General features: G+C 39.2%; 7 protein-coding genes across 7 annotated transcripts; 3 read left to right on the plus strand and 4 right to left on the minus strand.

Moving 5' to 3' along the window:
- Positions 1–1,041: 1,041 nt before the first annotated feature.
- Positions 1,042–1,428, plus strand: GCK72_024830 (uncharacterized protein; the record flags this gene model as incomplete). Its single annotated transcript, XM_003117504.2, has 2 exons — positions 1,042–1,209; positions 1,264–1,428. The coding sequence occupies 2 exons, from the start codon at positions 1,042–1,044 to the stop codon at positions 1,426–1,428; spliced, it is 333 nt and encodes a 110-aa protein (XP_003117552.1).
- Positions 1,429–2,874: 1,446 nt separating this feature from the next.
- On the plus strand, positions 2,875–7,890 carry GCK72_024831 (uncharacterized protein; the record flags this gene model as incomplete). Its single annotated transcript, XM_053736074.1, has 5 exons — positions 2,875–3,744; positions 3,789–4,073; positions 4,120–7,305; positions 7,350–7,584; positions 7,634–7,890. 5 exons carry the CDS (start codon positions 2,875–2,877, stop codon positions 7,888–7,890), a joined length of 4,833 nt encoding a protein of 1,610 aa, XP_053579640.1.
- GCK72_024832 (uncharacterized protein) lies at positions 3,271–6,834 on the minus strand (the record flags this gene model as incomplete). The annotated part of the gene is made up of 5 exons (XM_053736075.1): positions 3,271–3,719; positions 3,773–4,028; positions 4,090–4,347; positions 4,486–4,938; positions 5,026–6,834. 5 exons carry the CDS (start codon positions 6,832–6,834, stop codon positions 3,271–3,273), a joined length of 3,225 nt encoding a protein of 1,074 aa, XP_053579641.1.
- Positions 7,891–8,928: 1,038 nt separating the features above from the next.
- Positions 8,929–9,989, plus strand: GCK72_024833 (uncharacterized protein; the record flags this gene model as incomplete). The annotated part of the gene is made up of 3 exons (XM_003117622.2): positions 8,929–8,969; positions 9,022–9,126; positions 9,173–9,989. 3 exons carry the CDS (start codon positions 8,929–8,931, stop codon positions 9,987–9,989), a joined length of 963 nt encoding a protein of 320 aa, XP_003117670.2.
- Positions 9,990–11,623: 1,634 nt separating this feature from the next.
- On the minus strand, positions 11,624–12,976 carry GCK72_024834 (uncharacterized protein; the record flags this gene model as incomplete). The annotated part of the gene is made up of 4 exons (XM_003117737.2): positions 11,624–11,702; positions 11,750–12,250; positions 12,821–12,894; positions 12,947–12,976. 4 exons carry the CDS (start codon positions 12,974–12,976, stop codon positions 11,624–11,626), a joined length of 684 nt encoding a protein of 227 aa, XP_003117785.2.
- Positions 12,977–15,829: 2,853 nt separating this feature from the next.
- GCK72_024835 (uncharacterized protein) lies at positions 15,830–16,771 on the minus strand (the record flags this gene model as incomplete). Its single annotated transcript, XM_053736076.1, has 4 exons — positions 15,830–16,005; positions 16,302–16,537; positions 16,584–16,672; positions 16,721–16,771. The coding sequence occupies 4 exons, from the start codon at positions 16,769–16,771 to the stop codon at positions 15,830–15,832; spliced, it is 552 nt and encodes a 183-aa protein (XP_053579642.1).
- A 992-nt stretch (positions 16,772–17,763) lies between these two features.
- Positions 17,764–22,109, minus strand: GCK72_024836 (uncharacterized protein; the record flags this gene model as incomplete). Its single annotated transcript, XM_053736077.1, has 7 exons — positions 17,764–18,025; positions 18,073–18,564; positions 18,610–18,698; positions 20,876–21,245; positions 21,290–21,787; positions 21,836–21,924; positions 21,987–22,109. The coding sequence occupies 7 exons, from the start codon at positions 22,107–22,109 to the stop codon at positions 17,764–17,766; spliced, it is 1,923 nt and encodes a 640-aa protein (XP_053579643.1).
- Between the last annotated feature and the right edge of the window lie 1,108 nt (positions 22,110–23,217).

Consider the following 23,217-nt stretch of genomic DNA (forward strand, 5'->3'; position numbering starts at 1 on the left):
TTTTGATTGACTTCACAAATTGTAGACTAGAAATATAGAAATATCGTGATTACTTCAATTTTAAAATAGTTTTTTAAACTTTTGAATGCTATATGCTTAATCTAACAATTTGTTTTCAGGGCCCTTACTGATCCCGATGAAAAACAATTTCCCCCATCTAACAATTGAACCAAATCAACTCCGTGACAATGCTCCAATTCTCGCCAAATACTGTAACCCATAACCCTTCCAAACACATCACTTCTTCTACACAACTCTATTGATCACAATCAAAAAATTTGCCCTCATACATACTTAAAACGGATATGACTTTTCTTTTCTCGCCGTTTAAAAAATTCTACTCTTCCAAATAATTCGTTTGATTTTCAACCTTTGTATGTATGTGCGTAATAGATGCCTCCCGCATTTTTATGTATAACTGATAATTGAAACTCTCGCTTCGTCTGTATTTTCATGTCACCCCACACCGAAAAATCATCAAAAATTGTTTTCTCTTGTTACTGTACTTTATTCCCGTTGGATATCGGGTACTCTAATTTTCTTTTCAATTTTCCTCTTTAATTGTCATAATGTTACTGTTTTCTTATTGAATCACGTATTACCGCTCGGTTCTCTCAATTTTTGATTTCTAATACTTCAAAAACCATTTCAAAATTAACAATAAAGAATATATGAACTGGAAAATATTTAACTAAGGAATACGTTTCTCTGAAATTGTAAACATTGGAATCTCTTATCAGACAGACTAAAGAACTCGAGGATTCCGGATTATCGGGTTATCAACAGACCATAAAAAATAGGCGGAGTCTAATCATGCGATTCACGTTTTCGTCAGGGTAAGCACGTACTATTTCCTTGTCGAGAGTTGATATAAAAACCATCCCCATAATGACAAAGTTGCAATGATAAGCTCTGTCTTTTTCATTCTTATCACTTCTTTAGTTTGGTTCTCGATGAATTATCAGTAAACCCATCTTGATTCCTGTCAATTCACAGTTTTATATACAGTCTCATCTCAAAATCTCAAAACAATATTCCAGAATGAAGACCCTCTTCTGTCTCCTTGCTCTCGTAGCCGTTGTTGCTTCCTTTGCTGTCCTCCCAAAGGTTCCAACCGAACAAGATGGAGCTTTGAACTGCCTCATGTGCGAGGTCGGAGTTCGTGTTGCTGAAAACCCAGCTGACAGAGAGGCCCACACCGTTGAAGACGTAAGTTTCCATCAGTTTCTCTAGAATGACCTGGAATCTATATTTTGTTTCCAGAAGTTCGACGCTGAATGCAAGAAGGACCTCGGAGCCATTCCATTCGCTGAGAAGGAATGCGAGAAGTACGGAAACTCCAAACTTGACCCCATCATCAACGAGCTCGAGGGAGGAACTGCCCCAGAAGACGTCTGCAGAAAGCTCAAGGAGTGCCCATCCAACTAATTTGACATTTTTAATCGAGTTTTTGAATAAACTTTAATTGGTTCTTAGTTTTGAAGGTCAGCCCGATAACCATCAAAAAGTATTTAACATTTTTAATACGTATACTAAAAAGTCTATAGCTGAATTCAAAGTTTACTATCTGTTATCTTTCGTTCCAGATCATTCTGAAAGTTGCGAAACATCAAGACACTTAAAATTTGATAGCCTAGACTTTCATTGATAACATTGAAAAACTGGCACACCTAGGTGCTTCAGCTTGTGATAATTTTTGTGACTCTTGTGACATTGAAATGCCAAGTAAAATAATTGGCTCAATGACTTTCTAGTTTGTGTAGATGGTCACATTTGTGACACCTTCAAGTGCTCAGAAAAACTTTAGGTAACTTACATATGGCATAAACATGTATACACCTACACGTGATGACACAATAACAAACATTGAGGATCTTCAACAAATGGAAAATGATTCCACAAGGTGTTTTTTATAATTTCCAACACCAGAATAAAGTTCAAACAACATTTGATTATACTTAAGACATCGAATATGAGAAAATATACATAGTACCGGCCAAAAATATATTATATTTTGCCTTTTCCAGTTGAAAATGCCTTTTCGAGAGTGCATCTTGGTAAAACTAACTGTCCCATAAAATAACTTTTTATGAGATCAAACAGATCAAGAGTAGAACTCCATTGTTATAGTTGATGACTTCCCTGTACCGTAGCCTAGCAAGTTACATATCAACAAAGTAATTTCTCACTCAAATCGACTTATTTCAGTGTCAAAGCGTGCGCTTTTTGAGCTGTCGTCTAACAATGATCATAACTCTCTAGGAAGTGTTCGTACAATAAAGTTGTCAACTACAAAAATGAAGTTCTACTCTTGGTCTGTTCGATCCCATAAAAATCCCATTTGTGGGACAGTTAGTTTTACTATGACACACTCTCAAAGCTGGGCATTTCCAACTGGAAAAGGCAAAATATGATATATTTTTGGCCGGTACTGCATATGACTGAGACGAATGAAGTAAAAAAATATATTTCACATATCCAGTTGAGAAAATGATCTTGTTAACTCGCTGAAGCCGAAAGTGAGACAGATTAGAAAGAAACTGCCTAAAACTGTTGTTTTTCTTAAATTTCACAATGCAATTTGCATGACACTGTCATTAAATAGAGAGAAATAAAATTTGAGTGAATCAAAAATAGTTTTTCTGCTGGAAACCGGGTCGAAATACAAAAAGGGCAGATTTGATAGAAGGCTGTTCCAAGAAAACGTCGATTAGGGTGTTGAAATGTCACGAGCTATGTCAATCTGTCATCTGGAATCATTATCACTGCGCTAAACCCATCATATCGTTGGTTTCAATTTTGAAAATTCGAGAACATGTCAATTGCAGCTTGTATAAAAGCATGCCTTTGGAAACGAATCTTCACTCTTCAGTCATGAGGTCGATCATCATCGCCTCTCTTGTGGCCCTGGCCTTGGCCTCCACCCCAGTTTTTGAGCGCACCTTTGAGCCGAAAACCGACTACCATTACAAGCTCGATGGGCTCGTTCTCTCTGGACTCCCAGTCACCTCTTCTGAACATTCCCAAACCCGTATTTCTGCTCGTGCCCGTATTCAATTGGTTGATGACCGCACTATTGCCCTTCAACTCATCAAGATCCGTTTGGCCGCTTCCCACCTCCCAGAATCCGAGCAGATGCCATCATTGAACTCTTTGGAGCAACGTGAGCTTTCTGACGAGTACAAGCAAATGCTTGAGCTCCCAGTCCGTGCCCAACTCAGAAACGGACTCATCTCCGAGATTCAATTTGAGAAGGAAGACGAGGAATGGTCAAAGAACATGAAGAGAGCCGTTCTCAACATGATCTCCTTCAACCCAATTGCCCCAAGACACGAGATGGAGAGACTTGAGTCTTACGAAGACAAGGAATCCACCGAGGAAAACCGTTCTTTCTTCACCACTGAGAAGACCCTCGAGGGAGAATGCCAAGTCGCCTACACCATTGTCCGTGAGCAGAAGAAGACCATCATCACCAAATCCATCAACTTCAACAAGTGCACCGAGCGTTCCGAAACCGCCTACGGACTCCGTTTCTCTTCTGAGTGCCCAGAGTGCGAGAAGGAGACCGAAGTCATCCGCCCACAAACTGTCTACACCTACGTTTTGGAAAACAATGAGCTCAAGGAGTCCGAGGTTCGCTCCCTCTACACCGTCAATGTCAACGGACAGGAAGTCATGAAGACTGAGACCCGCTCCAAACTCATGCTTGAAGAGAGCCACTTCATCAAGAACCACATCAAGAAGGTGAGTAAAGAATTTCGAAAATTCTTACTTATAAATATTTTCAGGTCAATGGAGAGAAGGAAGATATCATCTACTCTTCCCGCTGGGAACAACTTGTTGAGGATTTCTTCAAGAACGGAAACAAGGCTGAGTTCGAGCCATTCGAAAAGTTCCCACTTGACAAGAAGATCAAGCTCATCAAGACCATCGTTGACAGAATCCAAGAGGAAGAGCACAACATGCCAGAGACCGCTCACTTCTTCGCGCAACTCGTTCGTCTTTTCCGCACCTGCACCATTTCTCAACTTGAAAAGATCCATGACACTCTCTACGTCAAGTCTGACAAGAAGGTAATAAGAAACTCACAGAGTACAGTAGTGAAATGACAATTTTCAGATTCAATCCCTCTTCGAGCACGTCCTTGCCGTCTCCGGAACCAAGAACACCATTGAGCACTTGCTCGCTCACATCGAACAAAGCGAGGTCACTCCAGTTAAGATCGCTCAACTCCTCAAGTCTATCCAAGAGACTCCATTCCCATCCGAGGCTATTGCTGAGTCCCTCATCAAGTTCGCTAACTCCCGTGTCGCCAAGAACAGTCAAGTTATCCGTCAATCCGTCTGGCTAGCCACTGGATCTGTTGTCCGCGGAATCGTTGACAACAAAAACATCAGCCCACTCGTCCGTGAAGACAAACGTGAAATCAAGCAAAAGTTCCTCCGTGTCTTCATGCAACAATATGAGGAAGCTGAGACCACATACGAGAAGATTTTGGCCCTCAAGACCATCGGAAACGCTGGACTCGATATTTCTGTCAACCAACTCAACGAGATCATTGTTGACAAGCGCCAACCACTCCCAGTCCGCAAGGAAGCAATCGATGCCCTCAGACTCCTTAAGGATTCCATGCCACGCAAGATCCAAAAGGTTCTCCTCCCAATCTACAAGAACCGTCAATACGAGCCAGAAATCCGTATGCTTGCTCTCTGGAGAATGATGCACACCCGCCCAGAAGAGGCACTCCTCGTCCAAGTCGTCTCTCAGATGGAGAAGGAGTCCAACCAACAAGTTGCTGCTCTTACCCACCAAATGATCCGCCACTTCGCTCAATCCACCAACCCATGTTACGAACGTGTCGCCAAGGATTGCTCTAAGGTTCTCTCCTTCACCCGCTACGAGCCACAACAACAGATGATTTCCTCCGCCTACGCTCAACTTCCACTTTTCGTCCAGAATGCTTTCTCCGGAGCTCAATTCGACTTTGCCGCTATCTTCGAGAAGAACTCATTCTTGCCAAAGGACCTCCACGCCTCTCTTGACGCCGTTTTTGGAGGAAACTGGATCAAGTACTTCGCCCAAATCGGATTCTCCCAACAGAACATGGACCAATACCTCTACAAGGCTCTCCAAAAGCTCGAGTCTCTTGAGAAGGAATCCACCACCGTTGTCCGCGGACGCCGCATCCAAACCGGAATTAAGCTTCTCAAGGAGCTCGCCCAAAAGATGAACATCCGTGCTCGCCCAACCACCCGTGACGAGAAGGACGCCTTCGCCATGATCTACCTCCGCTACAAGGATATGGATTATGCCGTTCTCCCAATCGACTCCCAACTCATCGAAAGCCTTGTTGAGAAATTCGTCCGCAACGGAGAGATCAAGTTCAGCGAGATTCGTCGTGCCCTTAACCAAGATCTTGATTTCGAGACCCACCACGCCGCTTTCTTCTATGAGGTTATCCGCAAATTCCCAACCACTCTTGGACTCCCACTCGTTGTCTCCGGAAAGATCCCAACTGTCATGTCGGCTGAAGGAAAACTCTCCCTTGAACTCGATGGAACTGAACTCCGCTTGACCGTTGAGGCTCGCCCATCGGTTGCTGCCACCCACGTTTACGAGATGAGAATGTTCACTCCACTTTTCGAGCAAGGAGTCAAGACTGTCCAATCCCTCCATGCCTTTGTTCCAGTCAAGATCAACGTTGTTGCCGAGATGAAGAGAAACTTCGAACTTGTCTACAAGGTTATCGTCCCAGAGAACCAAAAATCGGTCATCTCCCTCACCACTCGCCCAGTTGTCTTCCTCCGTCACCCAGGATTCTCGAAATTCGAGAATGTTGAGGCTGAAGAGAGAACTGTCTCCGTTCCACAATGGCGCCAATACACCGAAGAGATCGAGAAGGTTCACAACTTCCTTGGACTCGAGGTTTCTACCCGTGGAAACATCTTCAGACAACAAACCGTTGAGAACTGGCTCCTCGCCGAACAAGACTTCGAGGTCTCCGTAGAGAACAAGAATCGTCCAGCTGAATTCGTTGCCCGCCTTACCGTCTCCCCACTCGAGAAAGCTGAACTCTCCCAAATCAAGTTTGACAAGATCTTCGAGAAGGAGTTCGAGCTCGAGCAAGACAACACCGAGAACCGTCGTGAGTATTTCTCCAAGATGGTCAAGAACATCCAAAAGGAGCAAGGATACAAGCACACCATCACCCTCAAGCTTGAGGCTCCACGCGACTACAACATGAACACCGAGCTCACCACCGTCTGCGACAAGCAGCTCCGTTTGTGCCAATGGAACATGGAAGTTAGCCGCTCCCCAATCTTCGAGGAGACCAAGGAATGGACTCTCCGCTCCCAACTTCTCGCCATCCGCCCAGAGATGCCATCTTCCCTCCGTCAACTCCGTGAACAACCACACCGTGAAGTTCAACTCTCCCTCACCTCCACCTGGGGATCCCAAAAGAAGAACGAGATCACCATCAACGCCCAACTCCAACAATCCAAGGAACAAAAGAAGTACGAGCGCAACATGGAGCGTCAATCCAACGGACTCCCAGAATACGAGCTCTTGATCAAGGCCGCTCGTCTCAACCAGGTCAACGTTGTTGCTGAGTACAAGCTCACCAAGGAAACCGAACAAGTTGTCTCCCGTTACTTCGACCTCGTCAAGGCCTACAACTTCTGGACCGTTTCCAGCCGCCCAGAGGACAACGAGGAAAGCCGTGTTGTCTTCCAACTCACCGTCGAGCCACTCACCCGTCAATACGTTAACGTCACCGTTCAAACCCCAGAGCAACGTGTTGAGCTCAAGAACACCCAAATCCCACGTGTCCATGTTCCATCCATCGCTCAACGTTCCGCCAAGTACCAACTCACTGAGGCTTCCGGAGCCGAGTGCAAGGTCCAAAAGAACCAAATCCGTACTTTCGATGATGTCCTCTACAAGACCCCACTCACCACCTGCTACTCCCTCATCGCCAAGGACTGCTCAGATGAGCCAACTTTCGCCGTTCTCTCCAAGAAGGCCGAGAAGAACTCCGATGAGATGATTGTCAAGGTTCTCCGTGGAGAACAAGAAATCGTTGCCCAACTCCAAAACGAAGAGATCCGCGTCAAGGTCGACGGAAAGAGAATCCAATCAGAGGACTTCGCTGAATACCAAATCGAGAGACTCGGAGAATCCTTCATCGTCATCGAGCTCCCAGAAGGAGAGGTTCGCTTCGACGGATATCTCATCAAGACCCAACTCCCATCGTACAGCCGTCAAAACCAACTTTGCGGACTTTGCGGAAACAACGATGATGAGGTATACAGTGTCTGCAAAAAATATAATTCAATGTCTATTTTCAGTCAACCAACGAATTCATGACCGCTGACAACACCGAAACCGAAGACATGGAGGAGTTCCACCGCTCATACCTTCTCAAGAACGAGGAATGCGAGGCTGAGGAGGAACGTCTTACCGAGAAGAAAAACTACAGAAAGTACGACAGAGATGAGGAAGAATCCGACGACTCTGAGTACTCCTATGAAAGCGAGGAGCCAAGACAAACCAAAAGAAACCAGAAGACCCAGAAAAAATCCGGTAAGCAAAGTTATACCCAACCAACATGGTTTACAAAAATTCATTGCAGGACTTGTCGAGAAGACCCAAATCAAGGAATTCTCCCACCGCATCTGCTTCTCAATGGAACCAGTCGTTGAATGCAGACGTGGATTTGAGGCTGAAGACTTGAAGACCAAGAAGGTTCACTTCACCTGTATGCCACGACACAGCAGCAACGCTAGACGTCTGATGAAGGAAGCTCGTCAAGAGCCACTCCAACTTGATGACTACACTTCTTCCTTCGTTGAAGCCGTCAAGATCCCAACCGCCTGCGTCGCTTATTGAATAAGCTAGACCGGCACTTTTTTGTAATTTGTTCAATGTGTAGCTGTCTTTCTCAAATGACTTTAGAAATAAAAACTTGAAATTGAAAACTGTTTTTTTTTAAAAGTAAGAGAAATGATTTCATAAAAATTCTTCACTCTCCAAACTGTAGGCACAGTACTGTATAGTGATTTGTGTTTTCTTTGCTGTAGAGTTCATACATCACCCATCCTTTTATAAGAGGAGATTTCAAAATGCCCTTTTTCCTTCTAGTTACTCTTGAATAGAATTCAACTTTACCCTTACTACTTCAAGGTTATCTTTATCGTAAATTTGCTTTTATTCTAATATATCTGTCAGTTGAAGATCGAGTAAAAGATAGCCCCACATCGTCACGTTTTGAAGGTTCTTCACCAGCATTCCTCACAAAAAAAGAACCCTGCCTCCTCCTACTCATTCCTTTCCGATCAATCATTTCTTTTACTTCTCAATTCGTCCTTTCTCATTCTTCCGTTTGAAAGACTTCTTCGTTAATACCTATCACTTCATGAAAAGGTGTTTCTCGTTTGATAACAATATGGCTTTTTTTGGAATCAAAAGATTTTCTTATTGTAGCTTTGGTCTTTCTTTTCAATTATCTATTTTCAGGGTTTCCGGTTCATGATACGTTAACGTCATGAATAATAACGATAGTAACCTTAGCGGATTGAGCTCTCTGGAAAAATTCTTTAGAGAATCTTCATATTCCCCAAATCTAATATTATTATGTGAAAGTTGTCTGAAACCTGGTAGGAAAATGCACACAAACCTCTGCCAGTAAGAAACAAACCTGTAGTATTGGTGCTAAATCACTTTTTTACAGAGGATGTTTCGATCATTGGGTTTATTTGAGAAGTTTTCCACCGATTGAAAAGTAAGAATTTGAAAAAAATAGATCAGATCCAACTAAATTGGATTTTCAGAAAGAGTGCTGTCAAGAAGTGCGCACTATGCGATAGCACGTTCTCCTTCAATTATAAACGAATTTCTTTTGGGAATGTTTGCAGGCCATGCTATAGGATGAAGGAGGAGGCAGGCGAACTCCCGAATAAAAAACCAAAGTGAGTTTTTTTCAAAACTAAATTTGTTAAACAATCAATTGGTTATTTTCAGAAAGGATATCCCTGCAAAGGAACCTGAACAAAATTGTTACCACAGGTGCATAAAATGTTCTAACACATTTACTGGATCCGACGTTCTTGACATTGTGCTTTGCCCGTAAATTAAAGAAATTATGTGTTTGAATTGTTTTATGTTGTTTCAGAGATTGTCACGCAAGCGAGAATAGTACAGCATCGAAAACATCCGAAGTTATACAGAAGCCGGATGTGGAAGCTACTCAAACAACACATGCTGACGAATCTGTTGTTGCAAATCAATATGACGGAACATCAACCTGCAATGTTTCACCGCTGCAGCAAGCAAGCACACCTACAGTTGATCTCCCGAACCGTGTCGTCGAAAAAGCAGATCAGTCACATATGCAATTTTATCCAACAAACAACGGACAGGCTATCCCTGCTTACAACAACACTTATCCTACTTTCGATTTGGATCCAAACATGCATGCCGATTTCGGATCGAGCCCACCTATGCATCCTGATTTTGGTTCTACCCCAAACATGCATCCCGGTTTTGGTTTAGGCCCAAATACGCATCCTGCTTTTGGTTCGGGCGCAAACATGCATCTTAATCTTAATTCGAGCTCAAACATGAAGACTGATACCAGTTCCAGCTCAAGCATTTATTCCGAATCCGGTTTGAGCCCAACTATGCATTCTGGTTTTGGTTCGAGCCCAAGTATACATTCTGGTTCCGGTTCAAGTCCAAATATGTATCCGAATCTTGTTTCAAGCCCGGACATGTATTCTGTTTTTGGTTCAAGCCCACACATGCATCCCAGTTTCGGTTCAAGCCCAGATGTGCATCCTGATTTTGTTTCGACTTCAAACATGCATCCTGATTTGGTTTCAAATCCCAATATGCTCCAGTATCATTATCAGGCTGATCAAGCACAGTGGGACACTTGGAACTTCAATGACCAATTCTCCTATTCCAATTACCCATGTCATAACTTTTGAAGAATCTGAACACTATAACCTTTTTCTAGATATTTGATAAATTGTAATGGAATAAACTCAATAACCACATTTCACAGTTTTTCAAATACTACTACCCAATAATCCAATGGGTGGTCTTTCTTATCTAAGTGTAATCATTCGATCGGACAAATCGCATTTTTCACACATCTCTATTACACTTTTCATCTCTCCGCGAACGGAAAGGTGACCTTCAACAGTTTTTTTTCTTTCTCATTTAGTTCGATCTTATCAAACGTCGTTCTCGTTAGACAAAAAATTGATGTACACAGCCAAAAACGATTTGGATTGTCTGCCATTGTTTTAAAATGAAGGTCATCTTAAGGTATTATGTATTATTTTATAAAGGTTGAATTCAAATACGTTTGTTGGAGTCAACAGGATGTTCCCAGAAAAGAACCCAAATATCAATAAACAGAATTAATCAACTTGTGTATTATTTTAAACAGAAGGGAGACAACAAAACAACAGAATATGAAACAAAACAGTAACAATTAAAGAAGAATACGTATTAAGTAACATGGAAGGCGTATTGTGGTCAGTTATGATACTTTCACATTATAATGTATGCATTTTGGCAAGTTTATTTTTCATACATCAACAGTTTCTTTTATAATTCGGTGCACAACCCAATGAAAGCAAGCGCCGGAAAGTGTAGTCAGTGAGAAGGTTCTGGAAATTTTTTTTCTCGGTAAAATTGGGTTTTGAGGTATGCTACAGTACCGGACAAAAAGGTATCAACTTTGTCTGTTTTCAGTGGAAAATGCCCAACTTTGAGAGTGTGCCATAGTAATTCTGATTGTCCCATCAAGCAGATTTTTAATGGATCATACAAATCAAAGATAGATCTTCATTTTTGTCGTTGACAACTTTTTTGTACGGACACTCCCTAGAGAGTTAAATCTTTGCAAAGTAATTTCTCCCTCAAATCGACCAATTTCAGTGTAAAATAGTGCGAATTTTGAGCAGTCGTCTTAAAATGACCATTACTCGGGAGTGTCCGTACAAAAAAGTTGTCAACTACAAAAATGAAACTCTACGTACAATCTAATTGATTCATTAAATCATTTTCTTGGTGTGACATTCAGAATTACTATGACACACTGTCAAAGTTAGTCATTTTCCACTGAAAACAGTCAAAGTTGATACCTTTTTGTCCGGTACTGTACAATTTCTGTTTTTGTTTTCAATAGTTTTTGATGCTTCTCTATTGATAATTGCCAATAAACTCCATTGAATTTATTGAAAAATACAACACAGATTATCAAAATTTTCGTTAAAATTTTATAAATCAACACGGCCAAAGTCGAATTTTTAAGCCACCGCGCCAATTTCCTTTAAACCTATCACTGACCATACTTCTGGCGCTCGTTCTTAGCGGGTTGTACATCAAATTAAACGATTCTTGAAATATGAAAATGAACTCATCGAAACGCATACATTATGATGTGAAAATATCATGACTGACTACATTTTGACTTTGATATAATCACAAGACGGTTGGCGGACAATGTTGGCATGATGAGAGGAAGTGATCATTTCTGGAAAAACATGATCGTAGGTAAAATCAATTTAATAATAAAAATAAACTTACTGTGTGAGAATCAGATATATTTTCAATTTTTTGGTGGAGCCTTCCCAATCCATTTATTACACTTGTTTCCCGCATCACAGTGGCACGGTTGGGCATTTTCTCTGAAAAATGAAGTTTCAAAATTTTTTTTGTGCTTTGAAAATCTTACTTATCATAATCAAATTTGTAATCAAAAGTGATTTCCTGTCCTTCTTCAATGGGTTTACAGGCCACAAACGCCAGCGCTTTGAACCCTTGAGGAGCACGGTCCATTGTCCACTTTTCCACAATCACATTTGGGTCACAACAGTGGTTTGCGAATCTCGCCTTGTTTCCGTAGAAAGTGGGATCTATGTGATATTTCCCAGCTTGGATCATGTAGTTATGCTTGATTCCTCTGTTTTTGTATTCTTCAAATCTTCTATCCTTCTCCTCTTTGGTGATGACATCTCCGATGTAAGAAGTGATAAACTCTCCAGCTTCTATTCTTTTGGTCGCAAAAAGGCCCCACCCTTTGTTATCTCCCGCCATTTGGACTGCATATTTAAATACTTTCCTTGTTTTTGAGAACTTCCGATTTCCGCATGCACAACGTGATTGGCACTCAGTTTTTTGGAAGAAATTCGAGCACTTGTCGGTGGTGCATTTTTTCAACCCTTTACATCCGCACCTGTAAACCAATTTTTTTTGATTTTATAGACTTACACATAAAAAGAGGGACACCAATATTCGTAAATTGAATACTTTTTTATTAGAATAGATTCAGAAAACCGAGGAAAGAGATCATTCTCTTGGAGCCATGTCCGAAAATGAGTCTAAAGCTAGTTATGAGACCTAAAAACTCAAAAATCGTTCCTCGTCGTGCAGTTTTTCAGTACATCTCAATAGAAATTATGTTTGTCGTCATCGTGAATGTTAATTTTTGGATTTTTTTGAAGCCTAGAATATTTGTTAAAATATTTGTTTCACGCAGACCAAGGGAATTTCTATTGAAATATACTGAGAAAGAAAAAGACGATGAGCGATTTTTGGCACTTTGAGATGTCTTAACACGCTTCGGACTGATTTTCAGATCAAGCATAGAGCTCTAGTTTTGTAGTTGACTATTTTTTTACAAGCACTCTCTGAAGAGTTATAGAAATTTTAGGTAGAGAACTCAAACTAAGCACTAATTTGCTCTAAGAAAGCTGATATAAAGAAAATATTATTTTGTTAGAATGTAACTTTCAAAGTAACTAACCCTTTTACTCGCACTAATTTTACACCAATAGGGAATTTCAACAATGAATCATCTTTGAAGTCATTAGGGTTGTTCTGAAAACATAATTAGATTTTGATAACCAAACGAGTAACAATAAAGGCTTACGTCAAATGCGATAGGTGCGATGTTGGCCATTTTGAATGGTTTTGAAGAGCAGAAGGTAGAAGTTCTGCAACGTTTTATATTTAGTTTGAAAAGTGAGATGAACTAAGAAGAGTTGAAACCACCAAGATTAGAAAAACACATAGTTTCGTTTCAGAGCAAGAATCATTCAGATTTTCTATGTGTGATCCAGTTAGGGACGATTTCATCAGTAAGTTCAAACGGAGTGAAAAACAACTTTGAACGAGAGAAATAAAACAAACGGTTGGTTTGGTAAAGGAGATAGTGACAAGGTTGCTTTAAAACCAAGTATAGTACATATATCAAGCATATCCCCTGAAGGTTAGAAACCTAATTTCAAGATCAAATTGTGGAAGTACAACAGTTTCCTTTACTAAGTCACACCTAGTTGATAACATAACTACATAACCGTGCAGTAAGATACACAATTTGGATTTGTTCAATTAAAAATGAACACATTTGAGAGAGTGTTACAGTATCACTGGTTGTCCCACCAAGAAAGTTTTTAATGGGTCATACACATCACAAGAAGAGCTCCATTTTTTAAATTGAAACCTTTTTGTACGGTATCACTGATTTGTTCTTACATATCGACAATTAATTTTTCCCTCCAATCGTACCAAAAAAGTGATTTTTGAGCTGTGCCCTAAAAATGAACCTAACTCTCTGGGGAGTGTCCGTTCAGAAAAATTGTGATTCACAAAAATGAAGCTCTATCTTTGTTTTGTATGGATTATACATTTTTTACTTTGCGGGACAATCAATGATACCGACACACACTCTCAAATTTAGCAATTTTCAACTGAAAAAGAAGAGATATTGAAAGAAGGGTGTGCGAGGCAGAATCAATAAGTCACTGAGTTTCAAGGAAATAAGAACGGTTTGAGTAGAATCCGTTCGAAAAAAAATAATCAAACAATTTGTCTGTGCTGGAAGTGTTAAAAAAAGATGAACATCAAGACTAGATAAAAAATCAAACTTTTGAAAGACATATCTTCTCTGGAACTCAATCAAAAAATGCGACTTGAACTTTCAGTATTCGGATGAACTCTAAATTATCTGCAGGGTGTGCGAAATGAAAATCGGAAATGCCGAATGTTCTATAATTGCGTCTTCTCTGCGTCGGAATTTTCTGAAATTTCCGATTTCCGAGAAATTTTCTTTGAAAAACTTAGCAAAACCACTGTGAACGGTGTCAAAACGTCACACCTGTGACAAAAATAACTGAATTTTTAGTTTTTACTGCTTATTTATTGAGCTTGACTAGGAAAAACTTGAAAAAATCAAGTTTCCGAAACTTCCGGAATTGCCCATAATAATAATTATATTTCCGACTTTTAAAATTTTCGAAATTTTTAGCTGCACACATCTTTGAATATCTGTGCTACGTTATATGTGTTTTAGAAATCAACGTGATCATTCTGAGAGTTTTTTCCCACCGAAGCATCCTTAGTATTGCGTTTTGCTAGAAATTCGTAAACTAGAAATTTGCTAGAAACAGGTTATTCTAGCTTGTTTTCTCTCAAGTATATCACATTTTGATGTTCATTCAAAACTGTTTTTGACCAAACTTGTCTTCAGACAGTTCCATCTCTCATGTCTCTGCCCTCTCAACGTTCTTCCCACACACGATATTCGATTGGAGGGACCAACCTGAGAGACTACACAAATGTAAGAGGCAAACAGAAAAGACGTTGAACAAGCCAACGTGGCAAACGAGGGCCAATACAAATGAGCAGAGTCATTGGGTCAAATCGATAGGTTAATGAGATAATAGGAAAAATCTATGGATCTCTTATGAAGATTTGAGTGAAAGAACGAAGAAAACATATGGATTGGGTTAGACAGTGTAGTCAAGAATTTTCCAAGAACGAAATAGAGTCATAAACACACAAGTTTTCCAGAAGTCCTGTAAAAGGGCTAGATTCCAAACTACGAAATCTGATTCGGGAAGTATAACACAAGTTGAACTTATAAAGTTGCACCTTGTTGAAAAAATACAAAAAAAAATATAGCTCTTAAACCACAAAATGAAAATTTAGATATGCTTGAGCTTTAGACGAGCAAACACATTGCAACCACATCTAACCCACCCATCCTTTCTTCCACCTATTCCTTCCTCCATACCTTCCCAAAACGTCTTATTCTTCTCTATCTCAATTGATGAGACAGCTGTTTTATTGCTAACGGTTCAGAGCAGACGTTTCCTATCTACACTTGTCTACGTCGCAATGACAGTATGCAAAGGCAATATGAGGAAGAAAGAAAGATAATCAGAGAAGTTACGTATACTGGGGTTTTCAAAAAAGAAAGTGGAGAGAGCGATACGATGATAAAAAACAATGACATTATTCAGATGATAAACGCATAACATGTTGAAGGGAAATGAAACAATAAGTCTATTTTGTTTTCGAATAAGTCTTCCCACAGCACATTCCAAGACGACAAGGTTCATCAAATTTTAGATCAATATGGTAATTAAAACACTCATTAGTGTTGAGATTTTCCCAAACTGTGATGTTGATTACCACTTCATCATTTCTTTCTTGTTGTCATCTGAAGAAAATATTACCCCTTTGCTGTGGGAATATGATTGTTATACAATTATCCGGAAAAATTGTATAGAGTATGTGTTACATAACTGTTGACACAGTGTAGTCATGGTAGAAAACTGTTTCCAACCTTCCCACATTCACGGAACTGTGTTGTCACTAATGTTGTTAGAGTAACATCCCAATAATAATGTCACCATTTTATTTACAGAAGAAAAATTTTACAATAAAAAAGTCCAAACATTTTCATGTTTAAAAATTAAGTAATAAATCAATAAATTGTTTCAGGGCGCTTCTTGACGGCTTGTCGTTTTTACGAAAATCGTCTACTAGTTTTTCTTGTTCTGTGGTCAACACACGCTTTGCCTTCGTCTCCAGCTTTGGAAGTTTCGGTGCAGTGTTCCGTCTTCTGATGGTTGGATCTGCGGCTTTTCTCCAATCCAGCCGGAGCAGAGAGTTGCTCCACAACGACACGGCTGTCGCTCATCTCTGTAAATTTAGAACTATTGGTATACAAAACATAATTTTTACCTGTCGGAGCCGTAATCGAAGGTAAGCTCCGTTCCGGCCGGGATATTATCCAGAGCAACTAAGACTACTGCTTCATAGTTCTTAAACATCCCGCAAACTTGCCACTTTTGGGCCTCATGTTCGGGGCACAAGAGTGGTTGGCAAAACGAGCCAAATTTCCACGTTTTGTGGGATCAATAATAAAATCTCCCCCTCTCGTCCCATAGAAATCCAAAATGTTTTCAACGAGGTAGCCGTCTCTTCTCCTATTATACTCTTTTTTGGGATGACCGGTCCGCAGTACACCGTAACAAGCTTTCCTTGTTCGATAAACTCCTTTGCATAAAGTCCATTTCCTCTATCCACCGTAGTTTTCACTTCGATGTGAGCATGCTCGTTTTTACGGATCTTTTGGTTTTGACAGCCAGGGCGACAATCTGCCGGACATTCCTGTCTTGTGCCGACATTCACACAGTTGTTGTCCTTACAAAGACAATTGACGTCTACACATCTAAAATTCAGAGATTAGAACATCAAAAAGGTTCATATAATCTTACTTGTTGAGATCGATTTTCACCATTTTTTTGAAATGTTTCTTGTCAAAGGAGCATTTGATGTTTGTGTTGAACTTTCCGAATGATGAGAACTAAATTATTAATGAATTGTAATCAAAACGCGTTTTAACGCAGCTTACCTTTGAATTCTTTTGAACTGTTGGAACAGGCTTTGAGATAGCGTCAGTCATATTGCTCGAAATAGGTAGCAAGAAAACAGTAAATTGTTGATCAGGTATGAATCACGTATTAATGTTTAAGATGTTTCCAGATAAAGTGGGAGGAGTCCCCATGAGGCAAGAAGGTTTTACAAAAAACTAACAATAAAGGACACTCAAATAGTCCGATGACAGTCATTGATTGAACACCATTTTGATCTATTCCGAAATTGTAGGTGAGATCTATTTGCGACACCTTGACTCACTAATCCCCCTTTACTGGATGATGTTTTTATGGCTGTTCATTACAGGCTGTACACATCTGTTCAATTTTCTAGCTCTCTATCAGAGCTGTGCGGGAGTAAAATTTTCCAAAAGGGAGATCGGAAGAAATATTTTGAAAACGGAAGTCTGATGAAGGAAATCGGAAGCAACATTTTCAAAACGGAAGTCGAAAATCGGAAGACTGAAGTTGGATTCCGAAAGCGAAAGTCGGAAGTCAATTTTGAAAATGACAAATTTGAGGAAACTGTTTTCTAGTCACCACTGACAACGAATTTCAGCGTTGTTTTCATACAAAATACCATTGAATCTACTTTAAAGCCGACGAAGAATTACCATTGGCAAAATTCATTCAATTTTTCAATCACAGTGTACAAAATTTTAATACAGAAAAATTTATATTATTGAAGTAAAAAGTAAAACGGCAAAACAGGAGAACCTGAATACATGTAACAACATAACTCATTATAAAAACTATAAAAAGATACTAAAACATAACAAATAAATACAAAAAAATTTCAATTTTGAAAAGGGCAGGTCAAATTTGAAGAATATATTGGAAAACAAAATTATTTGAAGAGAGGATACCAAAAAGAAAAAAGAGATCTTTAAAAAATTGCACTGGACAAACAAACGGAGATGATGACACTAGAAACGATAAATTCCGAATTTTGTGGAGATTCTAAAAATCATCATTAATAGGCTAACTACTGAATCTCAACTAATAAAAAATGAAATATAACCTACCATGCATTGTACGATGATTTGTAAAACTTTGTCTGGGTTCTACTAAGACTCCATTCGTGGCGATAGTTTTCTAAATCTGCCTCTTGCTCGGCGGTAAGCGTCGGTTCCCTGACCACGACGTCTACCATGACCGGAGGAGCACGCCTTTTTGGTGCTCTTTTTGTTTGTGGTTTTTTGGTAGCGGCCGGCTCTTCTTTCTTTTGTCCAATCCATCCAGAACAATGGTCTTCTCCGCATCGGCATTCTTGTGAGATATTTCTGAAAATTTGAAAATGAAATACGAAAACTATTGAAGATTTTCTTACATATTCTCGCCATAGTGAACAGTAAGTTCATCTCCTTCACGAATGGGGCGTTTGGCAATGAAGACGATAGTTCTATAGCCTTCGAATCTTTTATCGATTTGCCACCTTTCTGCCACCATGTTTGGAGAACATGAGTGATTGGCAAATCTTGCCAAGTTTCCGCTTTCCGTTGGATCAACGAACAAATCTCCAACTTTATAGGCATAGAAATCAGAATAGTTTTTCTCCACATACTTCAAAACTCTTTTTTCATGTTCTTTCTTTGGGATTATTGGCCCAGCATAAATGCAAATTTGATCGCCTCTATTGATGTCTTCCTTTGCGAAAAGTCCGTTTCCTGTGTCCACAGATTGTTTCACTTCAATGTTTGCGCACACATTTTGGCGAATCCTTTGATTCTCACACTGTTCACTGCAGTTGGCTCTGCACTCGATTTTGGCAGCGAAATTTTCACAAGAGTTGTCATTACAACGACATCCTAATTTTTCGCATCTAAAACTCAGAAGTTAAAACATGAATAGCTGTATATTAACTTACAGGGGAACTCTTTCAGTTTTTAATCTTTTGATATCACAGGTGGGATGAAATTTGCACTTGAAATGGGAGTGAAACTTTCCAAAAGTTGTCTGAATTGTGGGATACTAGTAAATTAATAATCAACGCGTTTGATGCAGCTTACCAATGGTGCAGTTTTGAGGGTAACTTTTGAAATTTTAGAAACATTAGTCATTTTTCTCAGAATTGGAAATAGAATCAAGAAGTATAAAGATTAGTAACCACGAAGGTAAGAATGAGACTGCATCCTCTACAAGTGGGCGGGGCCTCCTACGTGATGTGGCAGGAAGGACCATCTGGTAGAACGATGAGGGACCCCCTTCTCCCTTGTTTGCATACAACGTTTTGATATTTGCCGTAAGTATGTTTCAAAGGTGTCAATTATCCCCTCAATTGTTTCATTAATCCGGTATGTTTAGATGTGGTTAACTACATAACGCTGTTCAATCACACGTTTCAGACTATCTCAGAATTTTAATATATCTGTACGCAGACGATTTATTTAGAAAATATTTATTCAAAGACAAAGTAATAAAATTCCGGAAGTTCCGGTTTTCTTATAAAAAATGTACAAGTTACCAGTTTATTAACATTGAGCTATAAAAAATAAAATGGAAAACATTTAATAAATTGAATAGAAGTTTTAATTTCTGCAGTAAGACATCTTTATGAAAGAGTCTAACTGAATGAGTATCAAAATGTTGGGAAGAAGATTTTTTCATTCTGTAAAAGTTCTGAAAGTTCGTAATTAGTGCAAAAATATTTGTTAGGGTTTAGTAGTATTGCATTCAGAAAACATCGAATTGAACAAAAACAGTAATTGACACAACAAATGAAGGCCAGCAGCTGTCAATAAGATATCTCCTCGGAAACGTGGCCTGTCACAATTTACAAGATACAATGGACATTCTTGTCTTTAACATGAGGTCGTGACAGTTTTAAGTGTATTTATTATGTTTCATGGGTGTTTTTAAACTTTTGATAAATTAAAAAAAAGTTTATTATGCTATTATAAATTTCTAGAAAACTCAATGAACAAACGTTTCAAAAGTAATGAGGGTCAACAGACGGCAAACAAAAAACTGGAACAAATAAGTAAGATAACATGACAAAATGAAATTGGAGATCAAAAGCATAATATAGACTAAAAGCGGAAACATACTACAAAAAAAAGGAAAAAGATTTGTACCAGGTAACAATGAAACTAAATTGTACAAACATACATGTAGACTTAAATTTGAAAACAAGAATAAAAATGTTAAGAAACTTAGTTGAGGAGCTTAGAAGATGGGGATGGCAAGAGAGGCTATGAATTGGAAGATCATTGAACGACATGAAAAGATAAAAAGTATTGGAAGAGGTATCAGTGATGCGGGTAGGGAAAGTTACATTTTGGGTTACATTTTTGAAAATAATGACATTAGAGAATTTGTGTAAATGGGAGAGGTAGGGGTATACCAGGGAACGGGAGGAAGGTTGAAATCACCCATAAGGAACGGGAGGTAAGCGTCGAGATGGGAGTCGGTTTGGAGAATAGAAGCATCGGGAGACGATAGACCAAGAATAGGGTGATATGGGAGAATCTATGGGTGGAGGAAGATGACATGCTACAACTTCATATAACTGAGAAGGATAATGGAAGTCAAGGTTACTGTCTAGGTGGGTAATGGCCAGAGAGTAGGTTTTTTAAAGAATGTCAACACCATCGCTTCGACGTTCAGAGTGAATTGAGGTTTTACGGTCGAATCGGATAATGGATAAATCGGAGGACGAGAAGAGAGAGGAGGGAATAGAATCGTCTGGGAAAGTTTCAGTGAGGGCAATCATTGAGTGATCAGAAGAGTAAAGGAATGGATAAGAAGAGAAATTTCAGACAATACGGCGCAGCCTCGGATGTTAAATAGAAAAATGTTGAGGGAGCAATATCAAGAAGCAAAAATAGTATTTTTCTGAGAATTTCTCTAATCTTGTGTTGAAAGTTGTTTTTCGAATTTTTGGAATTTTCGGTCAAAAATTTAGAAAAAAAATTTGCAGCTTTTTTTGCAAAAGCCCAGATATTTCAAAATTCGCAGAAAACCAAAAGGATAGAGCTGAAAATTTTAAAGACTCGAAAAGGACATTTTTGGATGATGTTTTCCAATTCATACCATGGAAAGAAGAGTTGCTGGTGTTGAACTAGGTTCGGTTACTGCAGCTTCTGAAATTGAAGAATAAAAGTTTTAAAAAAAAACAAAACAAAATTCTTTACCTTCATTACATCATTCGTGTAGGAGCGAGTACGTCGTTCCGGCCCCAGAATAGCGATTTGTTCCCTCAGTTCCTCTTCTTGATCCAAATGATCTACATGCTGAACAACAATTTGTTCGTTTCCTCCGTTTCTGGCAGCATCCACATTATTTTCATCGTTTTCGAGTGCTTCTATTCTGGGCTGGTTTGCTTGCTTCGGCACTTCTTGTCTTTTGAAGACATTCTTAGTATTCCTCACTCTTCCAATCACTCCAGTCTTCTTAAAAGGCACCCTAACTGGGATTTCGGCCACCATATCCTCTTTCTTTGGGCCTTTTCCCATGAAGCCGTTGCACGACGTGGCGCCGCACAGACAAATTTGGCTATTTTCTCTGAAAAACATCAAATAAACAAAAAAAACACTAAAAACACTTACGGATCATAGTCAAAGTTGTATGCAACTGTGAGTTCCTCGCCAATACCAATGTTGCGAGCCGCAAAATATCCTATCACCATCAGGTTTTTATGGTGGCCATCTAATTTGTAGGTGATGGCCACCATATTGGGTATGCAGCTGTGGTTGGCATATTTGGCGATATTCCCTCTTTTCGTTGGGTCGATAAAAAAACTTCCGGCTTGAAAGGTATAATCATGTGGCAGGCCTTCATCCTTGTAGAGCTCTTTTCTTCGATTTCTCTCGTCAGGAGAGATAAGATCTCCAAAATAGGCGCAGAGGAAGCGGCCTTTCTTGAGTTCTTCGAGAGCGTAGACACCGCTTCCCTTGTCTCCAGCGTCGGCGACCACCAAGTCCACGCAGGTGTTTCGGCGAAAATTTTGATTTCGGCATCCCCGCTTGCAATGTTTTGGGCACTCCAACTTTTTTGCCACGTTGGGGCATGCCTCTGTAGAACACTTGCAGCCTCTTATTTCGCACCTGCAAAAATAAATTGAATTTAACTACTGTTAACTGAAACAAACTTACGCTTTGACAAAAAGTTTATCTTCGTCGGGGATAATATACGATGGGTGTAGTGACATCCTGATCTTTTTTGCTTCTTTTGTTAAATCATTCTGAAAATTAGATGTGATATTCTTAGATTATACACTAATGAATTTGTCTGAGCAAAAATTACCATGTCGGGGACTGGGAGAGGCTTTGGGAAGACATTGTTGGCATCGCCATCTTCATCATAGAGATTGTCGTTGTATGACACGACTTTCTTGTTAACGGCTCTCATTGGACGGGTAGACGACATTGTGCTTGATTGGTGATAGATAGTGGATATGTATCTGAAAAAAACATTGTTAAAACTGAAAACGCGAAGTATGATGATATAGAAACGAAAAAAATTGCGGATATTTCAAAAAGTATCAGCTTATGATGGAAAAGTAATGTGTTGCCATAGGGCAGAAAAAAAGAAAATGGGAAAAAAACAATTGAAACATGATCAAAACTACAAAAAAAACAAGATTGAATTCAAAACCAAAAAAATGTATTTAAAAAACTAGGTTTCTTGTAGGAACTATCAATCCGAAACCGGATGACTTTAAACTGATAAAAATTTTGCGATATGAAACAAGTAAGACAAGAAACCAATAAATAAAGATAGTCCTGAGAAGTATCGAGAGAATTGATGAAATATAAAAAAAACCGTATCATTAACTCTTTTTGGAGTGTAGAATGTTACGGAAAATACAGTTCAAAACGTAAAGGCTAATTGCAGTTAGATGACGAAAAAAACCGATTTTTTGTCAGCAACAATTTTATAGGGAAAGGGTTCAATGTCACACACTCTAACCTATGGACCCGTCTCAGGTCGTGTTCATTTGAGTGAATTATATCTAGTTTAAAATTGCTCGCTAGGTACGTTCGAAGCAGAACTGAAGTCTCAATGTTATTAAATGAACAATTGGATCTGACTAATCTATATGTCGAAAATTTCAAGCAAGGCATCTGGTTTGTTGTCATGAAAGTTGAAACTTGCTAAATAAATTAAAAAAGATCTAACAGTATTAAGAAATAGGAAAGTTCAGGAAAAGAAATCACAGAACCAGCCAAAAAGATATCATGGTTTGTCTTTTTCAGTTGAAAGTGTCCCACGGAGTGTGCCATGGTTTCACGGATTGTTCTAGAATGGGACAATCTCTAGCAAGATTTGTATCGACAAGTAATTTCTTTGAAAGCGAGTCTCTTGCAAATGCAAGCACAAAAAAGTGGTCAACTACAAAAATGTAAATTTATTTTTGATTTACTAAATGTATTCATGAAAAATTCACTTTGTGGAACAATTCGTTCGACTTTAATAAAAAACGCTCTCAGAGTCGGAGAGTCTCATCTCAAATGGCAGAATATGACATCTTTTC

Source organism: Caenorhabditis remanei, chromosome X (assembly GCF_010183535.1).
Source record: "Caenorhabditis remanei strain PX506 chromosome X, whole genome shotgun sequence".
Lineage (NCBI taxonomy): Eukaryota > Metazoa > Nematoda > Chromadorea > Rhabditida > Rhabditidae > Caenorhabditis > Caenorhabditis remanei.